Source organism: Mercenaria mercenaria, chromosome 14 (assembly GCF_021730395.1).
Source record: "Mercenaria mercenaria strain notata chromosome 14, MADL_Memer_1, whole genome shotgun sequence".
Classification (NCBI taxonomy): Eukaryota; Metazoa; Mollusca; class Bivalvia; order Venerida; family Veneridae; genus Mercenaria; species Mercenaria mercenaria.
The window spans coordinates 38,719,286-38,738,740 of NC_069374.1; the positions used below are offsets into that span (position 1 = coordinate 38,719,286).

General features: G+C 36.0%; 1 protein-coding gene across 1 annotated transcript in view; it reads left to right on the forward strand.

Moving 5' to 3' along the window:
• Positions 1-19,455, forward strand: part of LOC123539361 (calsyntenin-1-like) — a 128,939-nt gene that overhangs the window by 11,661 nt on the left and 97,823 nt on the right. Inside the window, exon 2 of the mRNA XM_053523303.1 lies at positions 11,695-11,844. Coding sequence (XP_053379278.1) covers positions 11,695-11,844 — 150 coding nt within the window. The remainder of the gene's footprint in view (positions 1-11,694; positions 11,845-19,455) is intronic.

Genomic DNA, 19,455 nt, shown 5'->3' on the forward strand with positions numbered 1-19,455 from the left:
GGTCAAAGGTCAACAGAGTTTTTTTCCTGTCCCGTCCATAACTCTGCCATCCATGAAGGGATTTTAATATTACTAGGCATAATTGTTCCTCATGATGAGACAACATGTCATGCGCAAAGCCCAGACCCTTAGCTCAAAGGTCAAGGTCACAGTTTGAGGTCAAAGGTCAATAAGGTTTTTTCCCTATCCGATCCAGATCTCTGTCATCCATCAAGGGATTACAATATTACTTGGCATAAATCTTCCCCATGATGAGACGACGTGTCATGCGCAACACCCAGTACCCTAGCTTAAAGGTCAAGGTCACACTTTGAGATCAAAGGTCAAGAGGATTTTTAGCTCGACTATTCGAAGAATAGTCTAGCTATTCTACTCACCCTGGCGTCGGCGTCGGCGTCGGCGTCACACCTTGGTTAAGTTTTTGCATGCAAGTACATACAGCTATCATTTAAAGGCATATAGCTTTGAAACTTATTTATTCTTTTTCTAGGTCAATTACCAACCTCACTGGGTCAAGTTCCATAACTCTAACATGTATTTTGAGCAAATTATGCCCCCTTTTGGACTTAGAAAATTCTGGTTAAAGTTTTACATGCAAGTTACTATCTCCAAAACTAATGCAGATATTGAATTGAAACTTCACATGTGTCTTCGGGGTTATAAAACTAGTTGATAGCACCAAGTCCCATAACTCTGACCTTCATTTTGGCCAAATTATGCCCCCTTTTGGACTTAGAAAATTCTGGTTAAAGTTTTGCGTGCAAGTACATACAGCTATTACTAAAAGGCATATAGATTTGAAACTTATTTTTTCTTTTTCTAGATCAATTACCTACCTCACTGGGTCAAGTCCCATAACTCTGGCATGTATTTTGGCCAAATTATGCCCCCTTTTGGACTTAGAAAATTCTGGTTAAAGTTTTGCGTGCAAGTACATACAGCTATTACTAAAAGGCATATAGATTTGAAACTTATTTTTTCTTTTTCTAGATCAATTACCTACCTCACTGGGTCAAGTCCCATAACTCTGGCATGTATTTTGGCCAAATTATGCCCCCTTTTGGACTTAGAAAATTCTGGTTAAAGTTTTGCGTGCAAGTACATACAGCTATTACTAAAAGGCATATAGATTTGGAACTTATTTATTCTTTTTCTAGATCAATTACCTACCTCACTGGGTCAAGTTCCATAACTCTTAACATGTATTTTGAGCAAATTATGCCCCCTTTTGGACTTAGAAAATTCTGGTTAAAGTTTTACATGCAAGTTACTATCCCCAAAACTAATGCAGATATTGAATTGAAACTTAACATGTTTCTTCGGGGTTATAAAACTAGTTGATAGCATCAAGTCCCATAACTCTGATATGTCCCCTTTTGAACTTAAAACTCTTTTGATATTTAACATTTTGGGTAATAATTTCCAGCTTCTGTGACAATATTTCGAATAGTCGAGCTTGGCTGTCTTATGGACAGCTCTTGTTTTCCTGTCTGGTCTATAACTTTGTCATGCAAAGCAGAATTTAGATATCATTTGGCACAAATATTCCCCTGGATGAGACAACATGTCATGCGAAAGAACCAGGTCCCTAGGTCTAAGGTCAAGGTCATATTTAGAGGTCAAAGGTCAAATTCAAGAATGACTTTGTACGGAACATTTCTTCTTCATGCATAGAGGGATTTTGATGTAACTTGAACCAAATGTTCACCACCATGAGGCACCCTTGTTTTTAGAATTACGTCCCTTTGTTATTACTATAAATAGATTTTATTGTAACTTTTTTTATTACTGGCGGTAGAGAAAAATCAAGACCACTTATATGTGGTATAGCATGCATGTTACATCCAATTTTTAGGTGTATTTTGACCTATCTCTACCTGGTAAAGAGTTTCTTGTGGACTTACATTATTTAGATTTTTTTTTTTTTTTTAAGATTAATTTCCCTTTGTTGTTACTATAAATAACTTACATGATAACATTTTTATAATCAGCCAAAAAAAATTCAATATGAAAACAACTGTGGGTTTTTATATATGCACATTTTAATCCAAGTGTTTTGTTATAACATATTGTATATGTAGTACAATATTGTTTATACATCATTGACAGATATCAGTTCATTATGTTATACTGCAGTAGAGAAAATTAGGTGCCTTCAAGTAGGGGACTTTGTATTCATTCACTTGTTTTACTTACAACAACACAATTTTAGCACTGCACATTAAAGTTTCAGTCTTCTATTCCTGTGGAATTTATTTGCAGAATGTCAACGTAAACTTATCAATTTTGTGTACTTGGCATTATCCCCCTTCTCCAAACTATTTAGAACATCCACTCCTAATGTCTTAGCTACATCAACTAAAGGTTTGTGTTTGGTGGTGTGGGGAATTTCCTCCATCAAGGAAAGTAAAGCAGTGTCATAGATGCTGTCATTGCCTCACGGTTCACATGTTTTCTTCCCTCACAAAACAAGCCTCGATCCCACCACCAGTTTTTGCTTCTGCAACGTCAAATACCACTGCTTTCTTGTGTGAGTGTGAGTCTGAGTCCTTATGATTTACTAAAGATGATTGCCTTATTGAAGTACACTTCTTTGGCCTTCTCTGGTGCTTTACGCATACTGAACACAACATACCTTGGCCTGAAATAAAGAATTTAAAACAATTTTGCCAAAGGGATCCGTCACTGCTATGATAAGAGATCTAAATGTTTTTTTAATGAATTTCAAGAACTTATATCTAAAAAAAAAGACACAAACACATAAACATAGCCCTGTGTGTAAAGCCGTGACAACTTAATTTCTAGTTAGTCATCATCTCTTCCTACCTATTTTCTAAGTATGCATGTCCAATGTTTTTCCCCCAAAGGAATCAGATTTGAAATATAAAATGTGGTCTTCTTATAATATGTTTAACAACTGATAGTTTGCACTTTTTTTAAATATGTTCACAGATCGGGGATCAGCCTACAAGGCGATTTGAGCGATATCGTTGCTTTAAAGTCGGCCACTTCGCCTAATTATCGCCTCCAGGCGAAATCCAAATCGCCGAGTTTTTCAGCGAGTTATTATCTGTTTACTTAAAGTTGTAAAACTTGATGCATATTCTAGATTAAATTATCGATAAATCCATAGTCAACCCCGCCTACTCCCCTGTCAAACTTCAGCCAATGGTAGCGTTAATATCTAACAGTGTCAATCAATAATATTGTAAGCCGCCGCCATTTTGAAAATTTTCAATCGGCGTGTAAAAAGCCGATAAACTTAACGAGAGCATGATTTTATGCAACAATTGTATATTATTCTTTCATTTTATTAAAGATTACTTCAAAAATTATTTCAATTACCATAATTACGGTCAATTTCTGTAAATGAACGGCTCGGGTACTGTGGATAAAAAATGATTTCGCGGACGTCAGAACTGCCGTACAAAATATTGTAAAAAGATCGCCATTATCTACGAGTTTGATATTATTTTCGAAAAAAATAATAAATAATTAAATTAAATGTATAAATCTGAACACAAGTTGGTGCAAAAATCGGGCATTATATAAGTACAAGAATCGAAACATTAATGAAAATTTTCACGCCGTTTTGATCGCGCACCTGTTAAATTTACGAATTTCGGACATGTAAATTTTGGATAAAAATTTAAAGGCGACTTTTTCATAGCTGAGTTTATACTTTATTTAGAAATTCATGAAAATGATAATGCAAGAATCAATTTCCTTAAATAATTACTGTTTATAAGTTACAGCTAGACCCATAGAAAGTGGATATATATAGGCAAGAAACTGAATGCTATGCCGATTCTTCTCCTTAAATTTCTCAACTTCACTTCTCCCTAAAATTTTGACCTAGGATGATCCCTGTATATGATAAGATTCAATAGACCGTTTAGTATTTTTGGGATTACTTAAAAATGATTTAAGTTACCGTTCTCTGAGACTGTCATCCAGGGAAACACTTGTTTCCATTTTGGATCAATGCCTGATTTCCTTTGGTCATCCGGCGTGACTGGGTGGGATTCTGAATTTGTGACCATTTTCTCAGGTGTACCTGGTCCAGGAAGAATGTCATTCACAGATTCATCTCGCTTTTCACATCTCACTGTCTCCCTCTCCTCTATTACTGAGTCACTAACATCAGGGCTCTCGCGAGTGGGCGACTTGAGCGAAATAGGCGCTCTAGGACTTCAAACTTCGCTCAAAACTAACCTCAAAGGGAAATGCAAGTCGCCCGATTTTCTTTGATTTCCGCACTCGCTAATTACTGCTACCCGGACTGTTGACAATTTGCACGGTGTCATAAACAGGTCAGAGACTTCCCCTGGATTGAGAGACAGTCTCTAGATCTAAACACTGTCTCTCGTTTGAAAGATAAAATGAGCTGTGCCATGAGAAAACCAACATAGTGGGTTTGCGACCAGCATGGATCCAGACCAGCCTGCGCATCCGCGCAGTCTGGTCAGGATACATGCTGTTCGCTAACAGTTTCTCCAATTCCAATAGGCTTTAAAAGTGAACAGCATGGATCCTGACCAGACTGCACGGATGTGCAGGCTGGTCTGGATCCATGCTGGTCGCAAACCCACTATGTTGGGTTTCCCATGGCACGGCTCAAATGTCTTTCGATCGAAAGACAGCATTTAGCTTAAGTGTTGAAAAAACATGAAATCATTATTAAAACAATCATTTCATTACAGTCGCATTATTCATTCATTGAAACAAATTGTTATTTCAAGTAAACTTTACAAGAAACACATTGTCATAGAAGTTTGCTTAAGCATTATAATGCTTAAACAAAATTCCCAAAATAATTTTGATTTTGAAAATTTGATAAAAGAAAGATAATTTTCTATATTTGAAATAAATTTGCACATTCTAAAAAGAGAGTTTCAATTACTCTTTCAATGAGTTTCATTGCTTAAGCTAATTTGAGTCTTTCGATGGAAAGACATTTTGTCTTTCGAACGAGAGACAATGTTTAGAACGAGAGAATGTCTCTAAATCCAGAGGATGTCTCTGACCTGATAAATGAGTGTCGAATACACAAACACACGCCGGTAGCATAATTTAAGCTCCGCCTACCTCAGGTACTTGCGAGATTTTCCCGAGAAGTCTGAAAGCGAATCAAATTATCCGGTACACCAGAGTCTATTGTGTTAAGCCAATCAGTGCCGCGTTTATGTCTTTGACACTTCGCGTTAATTGTCAACATGTTCGAGTGCAAAAAAAAAACAAACAACACAATGTTTTATTAAAGAAACTGCTGATTAACCATGCGATTAATTGGAATATGGTACACAAATATTTGTTATCTATGATAAAAGAACGACATGTAATGTATTAACTTCGTTAAATTGACTTCCATCGATGAATTTATTTGAATATGTATATCTAGTTTACACATTTTACTTTCAGTTTTATAATTCGAGTGAAATACTGACATTCCTCGGTGAATGACTCGGTGCAAAGAGCTATAAAAATAAATTCACTTCTACTTCTTTGCTCGGTGTTAATAATAAACACTTCATATAAGATATAACCAAAATTCGGCAGGTTACATTTACAGCATCTCCTTGAATTTTGAAAACTACTTTTTTTCAGAATTTTGTAACGAAAGGATTACCACTGTATGGGAAATGATCTAACTAAGAAAATGAATGATCACATCAATGTTTTTTATCAAGAAACAAGAAAATTTACAGCCACCTTTCGAATCACTCAACATCATATTGCGGTAGAAAAAGTCTTCCCACTTCTCCCTAAAGTCTCCCTACTTCTCCCTAAATCAGCTTGAGGCAGAAGTGACTTCTCCCAAAAATTTGGACCTAGCTAGACCCCTGAACATTGTTCTCCTTCTTCTTGAAACAGTTCATATTTAACAATGTCCCACTCTCTGATTTACGTTTATTTCCAGGCATCATCAATAATTAAGTAATACATCCACAATATTTCAAACTTTTCTCTCCAAGTTCTATTTTGAAAGTGACGAAAGAAAACATTAATTCTGGCATTGTCTTTTCGATATTCCATTTGAGAAAACACAATTCATACATGTGAAAAACATTAATATTACGCCGAGAATTGTTCAAAATCATTTTAACATGTTGCACAATTTTTGACTTTGTACCTTCCATGGTCTTTTCTTGATTGCGAAAACATTCGGACAATAATTGTTGAAAGTCATCTGTCATTTCTGATTACATAAAAAATCTTAAAACACTTTCATGTACACATACAAGATACCGTCTGTCAAAGGATTTAAAGGCGGAGCTACGATGAAATTTAAGTCACACGTTTCTACATAGGAAGCTGTCATTGGTTTATCGTATATCTTAACTGACATCGCTTTACCTGAACTATCGGGTGAGCACGTGGTAAACTTTCCAATACCAGTCAGGGGTGTAACTGTTTTATGTTATGTAACCTATTTCAGTTACTTTTTCAAGCATTTTATAACCTGTATTAGTTATAAAATATAGTTAACTCAGGTAAGTTATTCAAAAAAAGTCTTTTTGCTGTTCTCACAAAGTGACCTTTAAAGTGAAATTAGTAGCAAACTGTGGTTAATCAAATTCTCTTTTAGTCTGAGCATGACCTGATAAGCATAATGGGATATTAAGTTTTATAGCTTTAAAACGTTTGCTTAAAACTTTATAAGCCTTGCGTAACAAAATTTAATGCATAGCTGGAAAGATAAAAGGTCAAGGATTCAGGAAATAATTGCATTAGTCTCATTCAAAATGAGGAATTGGCACAGGAGGGCTTTGTAATATTTTATGATAACTGAAATAAGTTAGGAAAGTTTAAGCAATAACTCAAATGGGTTATAAACTGAGATAACTTGAAACAGTTACACCCCTGACTGAATACACTATCGGATTACTCGAGGTGTTGATCACTGTTTATTGGAATGCGTTTAAGACACGTCGCTTTGGCAATTAAGGGATGACGGGGGAAATAAGGGATGTCAAATATACAACTCAAAGCCTGAAGGCATATGCACGCGACTGGCTATAATAGCCTGGCTAGAACCCTAAACAGTGATTATAAAACAAGCTGTTCAATGTTGATTATTTATTGTTAATTGTGAACAACATGAATGGGTTCACAGCCTTTTAATATACGGTAATGTTTGTTTTAATCAGTTTATTTTTTTCTGCTGAATTTCAAATATCATTCATTTGAGAGTTTGTTACTCTGGTGCATCTTTTATCAACAATTTATATTACAATAAAATAAATCAGCACGGAACAATTATCTCATTTGGAGTTCCTCGAATTTTTACGTCTCGGAAGAAAAAGTAATTAATCGGGAGAATAGTGGTATCTGTAAACCATTTTGATTAAAGTTGCAATTTTATTATACTTTTATATTGATTAAGTTGTATTTGATATTTAATTTTCTACCAAATTAAAGATGTAAACAACCCACAATATCTGGCAAAAGGAGGTCCGTAACCCTAGACAACTCCTAACAGAATTGTCTACAGTCACAGATCTGACAGTAATTTTTAAATGGACCGATAGTTGGGACCAACTCAATTGGTGAGCAGGAATAATTTTGATTTAGATAATAATTTATTATCAACAGTAACAATTATGGCATATTTTTGTTAAAAAAATAATTGTTCCTCGGTAAACTATTAACGGCCACGAACATTACGCCATTTTATGAAAACTTTTAATGTTTCCAATCATAATGGACAAAAAATAAGTTCAGTATAAGGTTCATGTGGATTAATAACAATGGCTCAGAAAAGCCTTTTTGATTTTGGAGCTAGTTGTGGTAAAGGACAAAAACATGTCCTTATGAATCCGGAAGTTCAAACCCATGTACAGTACAATGCATTCACAGTGGTTGACTCCTGAAATTTGGACATTGACTCATGAAAATTTCATTTTGGCCCTTGAAATTTTGACCTCAAGGGTCATTGACTCTTGACTTTTAAAGTCTAGTGAGCCCCCTGCGTGACATACGTTCATGCACACTTTAAATCCGAAATTTCCTGGATTACCTACACAAATATACATCATTAGTCTAAAATTTTCACAGCGAATTTTTCATGTTTTCTCACTTTTCCTTGACCTTGACCCTACAACACTTTCTCAAAATAAGATCAGTCAGCTGTCATTAAAACAACAGATTACTTTTAAATGTGTTAATGCTTCTTTTGTGATGATCAATCAATTACCATAATAAATATATCAAAGTTTCTTTAATCTTGTACTCAGAATCATTATGACTTAGTTATGTATTATTACAGTTATATTTAAAAGTTTGAATAATGCAACAATCAACAAGGTTTTTAGCAAGGGTCTCCTCAAAGACACTTGCTTTAGTTAGGCTAAATGCAAAGACACTAGATGAAAGCCTTTAGATTTGAACTGCCAGATTGGCATGAAGAAAGTAGTCCTTGGTTAACAAAAAGAAAGCAGCGGTAAGCATTTGCGATATCAGCTGGAAAATGGATTTGAAGTGATATGACTTATACAAAAGAAATCACCGAAGAGAAATTCTCTGTTAAAATTTTGTAATTGCAGAATTAATAAAAATGTCTTCCTACGCGAAAGCGACCATCAACGCATGCAGTCATCAGGGGTTCCACTAGACCCGAAAACCCAAGAGTCCCAGGACCCTTGGGCTCAAATTTTGAAAGGTCCTTTTTCAAAATACAGGAGTCCCAACATGTCCGTATAATTGACTATATTTTTAGCCCACCATCATCAGATGGTGGGCTATTCAAATCACTCTGCGTCCGTGGTCCGTCGTCCTTCCGTCCGTCCGTCCGTCATTCCGTCCGTCCTTCCGTTAACAATTTCTCGTTATCGCATCTCCTCAGAAACTACCAGGGGGATTTTGACCAAACTTTGTCAGAATGATGTATTGGTACTCTAGTTGTGTCCCCCTGAAAATCAGACTGGTTCAACAATTTTTGAATGAGTTATGGCCCTTTGTTTATTTCTATAATGTACATAGATTTATATAGGGAAAAACTTTGAAAATCTTCATGTCCAAAACCACAGAGCCTAGGGCTTTGATATTTGGTATGAAGCATCATCTAGTGGTCCTCTACCAAGATGATTCAAATTATTTCCCTGGGGTCTAATATGGCCCCGCCCCGGGGCGTCACATGGTTTATATAGACTTATATAGGGAAAAACTTTGAAAAACCTCTTGTTCAAAACCACAGGGCCTAGGGCTTTGATATTTTGTATGTGACATCATCTAGTGGTCTTCTACTTAGATTATTCAAATTATCCCCCTAGGGTCAAATATGGCCCCGCCCTGGGGGTCACATTGTTCATATAAACTTGTATAGGGAAAAGCTTTTAAAATATTCTTGTCAATAACCTACAACATTCAGATTTGGACCACATGTATGGTTTTGAGTGGCAAGATGAACCTTGACATGAGTTGACCTTGATTTTGACCTAGTGACCTACTTTCACATTTATGTAGCTACAGCCTTCAAATTTGGACCACTTGCATAGTTTTGTGCACTGAAAAAAACTTTGACCTTGACATTGACCTAGTGACCTACTTTCACATTTTTGAAGGTACAGGCTTCAAATTTGGACCACATGCATAGTTTTGTGTTCTGAAATGAAATTTGACCTTGATTTTGACCTAGTGACCTACTTTCACATTTTTCAAGCTACAGCCTTCAAATTTGGACCACATGCATAGTTTTGTGTACCGAAACAAAGCTTGACTTTTACATTGACCTAGTGACCTACTTTCACATTTTTGAAGTACAGGCTTCAAATTTGGACCACATGCATAGCTCTGTGTTCCGAAATAAAATTTGACCTTGATTTTGACCTGGTGACCTACTTTCATATTTCTCGAGCTACAGCCTTCAAATTGGGACAACTTGCATAGTTTTGTGTACCGAAATGAACTTTGACCTTAAGATTAACCTAGTGACCTACTTCCACATTTCTGTAGCTACAGGCTTCAAATTTAGACCACATGCATAGGATTGTGTACCGAAACAAACTTTGACCTTGACATTGACCTAATGACCTACTTTCACATTTTTGAAGGTACAGGCTTTAAATTTGGAGCACATGCATAGATTTGTGTTCTGAAGTGTAATTTGACCTTGATTTTGGCCTAGTGACCTACTTTCACATTTCACAAGCTACAGCCTACAAATTTGGACCACTTGCATAGTTTTGTGTACCGAAATAAACTTTGACCTTAAGATTGACCTAGTGACCTACTTTCAAATTCTCAAACTACAGCCTTCAAACTTGATGCACATGCATAATTTTGTGTACAAAGAACTTTATCCTTGAAATTGATCTAGTGACCTACTTTCACATTTCTCAAGCTACAGCTTTCGAATTTGGACCACATGCACAGTGTTGTGTACGGAAATGAAATTTGACCTTGAGCTAGTCATTAAGTCTTGAAATTTGGAACACTCAAAAATGGCACATTGGTGGGCGCCAAGATCACTCTGTGATCTCTTGTTTATACAGTAATACGTAGATCTTTACCTAAGAAAACAATAAACCCAAGATCATGTTACAGCATGATAAAAATGTCAGTTTCAGGTCATAATTAAAGTCTTATATTGTAAACTAATATTTATCAAAATTCATTTTACTTTGATTAGGGTTTTCTTCAATATTTCATTTCATTTTTAATAACAGAAAAGTGCTAGAACACTTTATAAAAAAATAAAAATGTATCCAAAATATACTATCCAGATACTGGTACACTTTCAGAATGTCATCGGAAAGTACTTTTTGCTCTATTTACTTGTCAAACTAAGCTAAATCAGCGATAGTTCCTCGAATAATGATGCTACTTGTCATTAAAAACTGCATTGAAAGTCAGTTTTTATTAAGGAATTTTGGAAATATGCATATGACATCGGGTGTAATTAGACCCGTGAACGGACATTCTAAACTTATTTTTGCTTTCAAAATTCATCAAAATTTGTGAAGTTTCTTGTTGAAATTACGATATGATCACTAACAATGGTCTGATTTAAAGTTGGCATGAAAAAACCTTGCAGGGCACTTTTCACATGCTCGGTTTTCAGCTGCTTATGATAATTTAATAATTGGCGCCTTTTTTGACAGTACACGTGATTCGCTTTATCAATTAATTTCAACACTTCATTGATTCTTGTTACCTATGTGCACTCGCCGTGACGTAACTTGCTGTTAAAAAAATCAGCGAAGCATGTCTACAGGAGAAAGGGCGGGATTTAGCAGAGATCAAAGGCAGAAAGACAGGAGGGCATGACCGCGAGTGTTTATTTTGAATACACGTGTCTATCGTGGAAATAGTTTTACTGCTGGAAATTAATGATAAGAGAAAGGATTATCAAAGGAAAATGCCCCGGGTCCCGAAGGACGCACAGGCAAGTATTCTGCCGGGTCCTTTGAACGTCTTTTGAAAATCTCCCGGGTCCGGACCCGGGGTCCCGGGTCAAATGGAACCCCTGAGTCATGCCTGTCATGCGTGAACTGTATGGGACGGTAAAACACAAATATGATTGGTGCGAAAAAAATTGGTTTACTGTAGTTGACATTAATACATTTGCATGTAGGTATTGATTGCTAGCATTTGAATATCTACAGTCTTTAAGGCTCTTATAAAAGATTTATAGATATGTCGTACTTACTTTAATTAAATGAAGACATTTGTAAGTATTTTTGTTCATTTCAGAGCCAAATGCTTACACACCAGAGATAATATCACAGTACAAAAATAGCCGAGACATTCCGTTGTTTAGAGGTAAAATACGGGAAGGTGAAACTGTAGTGCGTCTTGAGCCGAGACTGGCTGCTCGTGATAATGATACGGTTGGATCTGCACGTAAGTTTTTTAGCTCACCTGTGTACCAAGTGCTGAAAGTAAGCTATTATGTTCACCCAGTGTCTGTTGTGTCATTGTTCATCATCAACAATTTGACTGTTAACACTCTACACAGGTCACAACTGTAGACCAATCTTAACGAAACTTGGTAAGAATATTACCCTCAATAAAATCTTGAACGAGGTCTTTACTGGGTCATCTGGGATCAGAAAATAGGTCAATAGGTCAATTAATAGAAAAACTTTAACATTTTAGAGGTCACATTTTCTTCCTTACCCTTATGAAATTTTGTCAGAATGTTTGTGTCTATGGAATCAACTGGATTAACTGAGGTCAAACACTAGGTCTAATCATAGAAAAACCTTGTTTACTCTCTAGAGGTCACATTTTCTATTTTAGCTTCTTAAAACTTTGTTGGAATATTTTTCTCAATGAAGTCTAGATAAATTTCAAAATTCAAAAAAAAAAATGGTTGCATTTTATCAGAAACTAGATCACTAGGTTAAATCATAGAAGGATGTTGTAAACACTCGAAAGGTCACATTTTCTACTTGATCGTCATACTAACATCTTTGTCAGAAGGATTGTCTCTATTAAATCTAGGTCAAGCTCAAAACTTAGTTACCCAAGATTGTGAACTAGGCCACTAAATGGAATCATAGAAAAACCTTGTTAAATCTCTAGATACCACATTTTCTACTTGATCTTCATAACACTTTGTCAGAATGTTTTTCGTGTTTGATACTGGGTAATCTAGTTCAAAAACTAGGTCACTTGGTAAAATCATAACATGTCAATCAGAAGGCCACATTTTCTACCTGATCTTCATTAGACTTGGTAATAATGTTTGTCTGTTTAAAATCAGGATAGATTTGTAAGTGGGTCACTTGAGAAAAAACTAGGTCATTGGGTTTAGTCATACTCATAGAAAAAGTTTGTTAACACTTTTTCAACTTGATCATTATAAATCTTTTTTTATCATTGTTTGATGTCGTGGGTGTAATATGATAGGGTTATTATAACAGTAGCGCGATCTGGGATGTTGTATTCGGCTCGAGTTGATTTTGTGGGCGGATCACACGAGGCGCTTCCGCGCTTCGTGTGATCCGCCCACAAAATCAACGAGAGCCGAATACAACATCCCAGATCAAGCTACTGTTATAATGACCCTTTTATTATATACCTCCTACATTTTACTTGTTGTTATTTTATTCAAAAGATGACTAAATACCCATCGGCAAAAATAACTATTTGTTCAGCTCGCGCAGGAATATACTATACATTGCAATCATTGATTGTCACTCGTTTAAAGTCGTGAAAGTATTGATTGCCACCTTTTGGAAATCATTATCGTTTTTCAGCTATTTTGATGAAAAAAAATGACAGAAAAAGCAAACTTACACATAATAATTGTTTAACAGCAAAACAACACAAAATGGATGAAACAGTTTTTCTTCAAGGTTATTCGTTGTTATCGATCTGAAAATAGAACTGAGTGGGGTTTTTTGTGCACTATTTATAGATCTGGGTCAGGTTATGCATATTAATGAAAATAGTCCGGCAACATGCAATACGGAGGGGTATAATCCGGAGTTTTGAGGTACAATCCGGGATTTGTTTTCAGCCTGTTCGTATTTCCTCGTGAAAAACAAGCTGTACTTTTTACAGAATTTATATAGGTATATAATAAAAAGCCATTACATAAATTTTGTATTACACAAGTGTAATAAAGCTTTGACAAAGTCGTTGTAGGTGCTGTTTGTTGAATTGACTTGTTTATAATAGTTCAAGAAAGTAGAATTTTGAAGTTTCGGTAAGAAAAGCTAACATGTGATAAAAAGAATACTACATGATTTGTGACTTTCCACTTAAAATTTGAACTATGAACAAAATTGATGAAATGCTCAGCAGAGCCTTTTATTTTAGTATTTTATTTCAGTTGTTTAAAAAATTCAGTATGAAGAGGCACTGGTGTTATATCCTCTGTGTCAGATTGTTTGTCTGTATGAAATCTACATGTAGGTCAAGTTAAAAAATGGTTTACCTGTGGTAAAAAACTATATCACTAGGTCAAATTGTTGAAAAACTTGGTTAATGATCTACCTGATTTACATAAAATTTGGTCAAAATGATTGTCTCTATGAAATCTAGGCCTAATTATATAGGTTATCTGGGATAAGAACTAGGTCAGGTTCATGCAATACAGGGCGTTCAGGGCCCACTTGTGTATTTCTTGTTGGCAGTCTCAGTATGACAAAGTAAATATCTTAGAGTTGTTACCATTTTGAAGTCATGTTCTGCCTTTCAGTGGCATAGGAACGTTTGCAATACTTCTAAAAGAAATTTTCACAGTAAGTTCAACTTCAAAAGTTTAAACAAAGGACGCTAAGAGAAAAGCACTCATCATTTCATGTCCCAACCTGCACACTTTTCAAACAAGCATGTCAATCCTTGAAAGTTCACTGCTTTTGAGCATAACACTTGCAGTTATTATGCCCCCCTTTGAAGAAGGAGGGGTATATTGTTTTGCAGATGTCGGTAGGTCGGTCTGTCGGTATGTAGAAAAATCCATTTCCAGATGATAAGAACTCTTGGGCCTAGCATCATGAAAGTTGATAGGGAGATTGGTCATGACCAGCAGATGTCCTCTATTGATTTTGAGGTCAATAGGTCAAAGTCACAGTGACTTGGAACAGTGAAACGGTTTCCGGATTGTAACTCAAGAACACTTGGGTCTAGGATCATGAAAGTTAATAGAGAGATTGTTCATGACCAGCAAATGACCCCTATTGATTTTGATGTGAGTAGGTCAAGGTCACAGTGACCTGGAACAGTTAAACGGTTTCCGGATGATAATTCAAGAACCCATGGGCCTAGGATCATAAAAGTTGAAAAGGAGGTTGGTCATGACCAGCAGATGACAGCTATTGATTTTGAGGTCAGTAGGTAAAAGGGTAAGGTCACATTGACCCGGAACAGTTCAACTGTTTCTGAATAATAACTTGAGAACGCTTTGGCCTAGGATCACGAAACTTAATAGGGAGGTTGGTCATGACCAGCAAATGATCCCTATTGATTTTGAGATCAATAGGTCAAAGGTCAAGGACACATTGATGCAGAACTTTAGAACTTTTGTGTACAGTGATCAAGTAATTTCTCTTCCTTGTGCAATTACTGAATGCATCAATGGAGGCATTTCGTGTTCTACGAGCTCTTGTATTATATTACATTTAACAAATGTTACATTGTTGGCAGTAAATAATGTTCATTATAAACAAAAAGTTAGGAATCTTGTGCTCTTTGCCTAAAAAATATAAAAATAAGTTGTAGTTAAAGCTGTACTCGCTTTGAAACTTTGAACACTTGCTTATCATCATGAACTATAGGCAAGAGCACATAACTTTGTCAACTATCTTGCCTGAATTATGGCCCTCTTTGGACTCAGAAATTGGTTCAGTTTCGGTACAAACTTGTCCACGTTTTTGTCAAAACTGTTTTGACTTTGAAACTTGGAACACTTGCTTCTCATCATGATCTCCACCTGTAGGCAAGAGTACATAACTCAGTCATCTATTTTGGTTGAATTATGGCCGTTTTTAGCTCTACTTTTCGGAGAATAGGGGGGCTATTCTACTCACCCCGGCGTTGGCGTGAGCTTTCTTGGTTAAAGTTTTTCGGCAACCTTTGTTTTCTTTCTTACTATTGCTTATATCTTACTGTAACTTCACATTAACATTGTCCAGCATACAAACAAAGTATGTGCAGGGGCTGGGCCCATTATACCCAAGGTCAAGGTCACCAAGGTGTTATACTTAGGTTATTTTTAAGGTTAAAGTTTTCCAGCAACCTTTGTTTTCTGTCATATCTTTGTTATACCCCCACCAAACATGTTTGAGGGGGGTATATAGGAGTCAGTTTTGTCGCGTCCTGTCGCGTCCCGTCCCGTCCCGTCGCGTCCCGAAATCTATTATCTCAGTTATTACCAAATGGATTTGATTCAGACTTAAAATACATGTTAAACCTTATCACCCACATCATGTGACACAAGGTGCATAACTCTTGACACCAAGTTTTCATGAATTATGTCCCCTTTTACTTAGAATTTAAGGTTAATTTTGTTGTATTTTCACTATATCTCAGTTATTACTAAATGGATTTGATTTAAACTTAAAATAGATGTTCCACCTCATCACCCACATCATGTGACATAAGGTGCATAACTCTGACACCATTTTTTTTATGAATTATGCCCCTTTTTACTTAGAATTTAAGGTTGATTTTGATGTATTTTCACTTTATCTCAGTTACTACTGAATGGATTTGATTCAAACTTAAAATAGATGTTCCACCTCATCACCCACATCATGTGCCCACATCATGTGACACAAGGTGCATAACTCTTACACCAAGTTTTCATGAATTATGTCCCCTTTTACTTAGAATTTAAGGTTAATTTTGTTGTATTTTCACTATATCTCAGTTATTACAAAATGGATTTGATTCAAACTTAAAATAGTTGTTCCACCTCATCACCCAGATGATGTGACATAAGGTGCTTAACTCTGACATAAATTTTTTATGAATTATGTCCCCTTTTACTTTAAATTTAAGGTTGATTTTGATGTATTTTCACTATATCTCAATTATTACAAAATGGATTTGATTCAAACTTAAAATAGATGTTCCACCTCATCACCCACATCATGTGACACAATGTGCATAACTCTGACACCAATTTTTCATGAATTATGCCCCTTTTTACCTAGAATTTAAGGTTAATTTTGATGTATTTTCACTATATCTCAATTACTACTGAATGGATTTGATTCAGACTTAAAATAGATGTTCCACCTCATCACCCACATCATGTGACACAAGGTGCATAACTCTGACACTATTTTTCTTGAATTGTGTCCCCTTTTACCTAGAATTTAAGGTTAATTTTGATGTATTTTCACTATATCTCATTCTGATTGGCTTAGAGCCAAAGGGAAGTAACCTTTTTTTAACCTTTGTACTGAGTTTCTTCCCCTTAAATTCCAGGAATTAGTCTATTTTTAGAAATCCTATTTTTAGATTTTCAATATTTTAGGTATTTTTCTAACTTTTTAGCTCACCTGTCACAAAGTGACAAGGTGAGCTTTTGTGATCGTGCGGTGTCCGTCGTCCGTGCGTGCGTGCGTGCGTGCGTCAGTCCGTAAACTTTTGATTGTGACCACTCTAGAGGTCACATTTTTCATGGGATCTTTATGAAAGTTGGTCAGAATGTTCACCTTGATGATATCTAGGTCAAGTTCGAAACTGGGTCACGTGCGGTCAAAAACTAGGTCAGTAGGTCTAAAAATATAAAAACCTTGTGACCTCTCTAGAGGCCATATATTTCATGAGATCTTCATGAAAATTGGTCAGAATGTTCACCTTGATGATATCTAGGTCAAGTTCGAAAGTGGGTCACGTGCCGTCAAAAACTAGGTCAGTAGGTCAAATAATAGAAAAACCTTGTGACCTCTCTAGAGGCCATATTTTTCATGGGATCTGTATGAAAGTTGGTCTGAATGTTCATCTTGATGATATCTAGGTCAAGTTCGAAAGTGGGTCACCTGCCGTCAAAAAATAGGTCAGTAGGTCAAATAATAGAAAAACCTTGTGACCTCTCTAAAGGCCATATTTTTAATGGGATCTGTATGAAAGTTGGTCTGAATGTTCATCTTGATGATATCTAGGTCAAGTTCGAAACTGGGTCACGTGCGGTCAAAAACTAGGTCAGTAGGTCTAAAAATAGAAAAACCTTGTGACCTCTCTAGAGGCCATATATTTCATGAGATCTTCATGAAAATTGGTCAGAATGTTCACCTTGATGATATCTAGGTGAAGTTTGAAAGTGGGTCACGTGCCATCAAAAACTAGGTCAGTAGGTCAAATAATAGAAAAACCTTGTGACCTCTCTAAAGGCCATATTTTTCATGGGATCTGTATGAAAGTTGGTCTGAATGTTCATCTTGATGATATCTAGGTCAAGTTCGAAAGTGGGTCACGTGCCGTCAAAAAATAGGTCAGTAGGTCTAATAATAGAAAAACCTTGTGACCTCTCTAAAGGCCATATTTTTCATGGGATCTATATGAAAGTTGGTCTGAATGTTCATCTTGATGATATCTAGGTCAAGTTCGAAACAGGGTCATGTGCGGTCAAAAACTAGGTCAGTAGGTCTAAAAATAGAAAAAACCTTGTGACCTCTCTAGAGGCCATACTTATGAATGGATCTCCATAAAAAGTTGGTCAGAATGTTCATCTTGATGATATCTAAGTCAAGTTCGAAAGTGGGTCACGTGCCATCAAAAAGTAGGTCAGTAGGTCAAATAATAAAAAAAAGTTGTGACCTCTCTAGAGGCCATATTTTTCATGGGATCTGTATGAAAGTTGGTCTGAATGTTTATCTTGATGATATATAGGTCAAGTTTGAAACTGGGTCAACTGCGATCAAAAATTAGGTCAGTAGGTCTTGAAATAGAAAAACCTTGTGACCTCTCTAGAGGCCATACCCTTGAATGGATCTTCATGAAAATTGGTCAGAATGTTCATCTTGATGATATCTAGGTCAAGTTTGAAACTGGGTCACGTGCCTTAAAAAACTAGGTCAGTAGGTCAAATAATAAAAAAACCTTGTGACCTCTCTAGAGGCCATACTTTTCATGGGATCTGTATGAAAGTTGGTCTGAATTTTCATCTTGATGATATCTAGGTCAGGTTTGAAACTGGGTCAACTGCGGTCAAAAACTAGGTCAGTAGGTCTAAAATTAGAAAAATCTTTTGACCTCTCTAGAGGCCATATTTTTCAATGGATCTTCATGAAAATTGATCTGAATGTTCACCTTGATGATATCTAGGTGTGTTTCGAAACTGGGTCACGTACGGTCAAAAACTAGGCCAGTAGGTATAAAAATAGAAAAACCTTGTGACCTCTCTAGAGGCCATATTTTTCATGAGATCTTCATGAAAATTAGTGAGAATGTTCACCTTGATATCTAGGTAAAGTTCAAAACAGGGTCACGTACCTTTGAAAACTAGGTCAATAGGTCAAATAATAGAAAAACCTTGTGACCTCTCTAGAGACCATATTTTTCAATGGATCTTCATGAAAATTGGTCAGAATTTTTATCTTGATAATATCTAGGTCAGGTTCAAAACTGGGTCACATGAGCTCAAAAACTAGGTCACTATGTCAAATAATAGATAAAACGACGTCATACTCAAAACTGGGTCATGTGGGAAGAGGTGAGCGATTCAGGACCATCATGGTCCTCTTGTTTATTATAAGTCCTATGTAAAAAATAAAAACATTTTTCTGTGGTAACATGGGTCGGTAAGACACTTTTTTGTATTCACTTTTAGTGTATCTCTAATATAAGAGATTTAATATATTTACTAGTATTACTTTACTAGTATTATACTAGTATTACTTACATGTGGAAGCCCAGGATGAAGTACTCCAAAGTATTTTTAAGATTCCTTATGGTTGCCATTCTTCTGTGACAAGACCGTATGGTGGGGGTATGAGTCACTCCTGTGACAGTTCTAGTTACTATTGCTTATACCGTATTTTCCCGAATTAA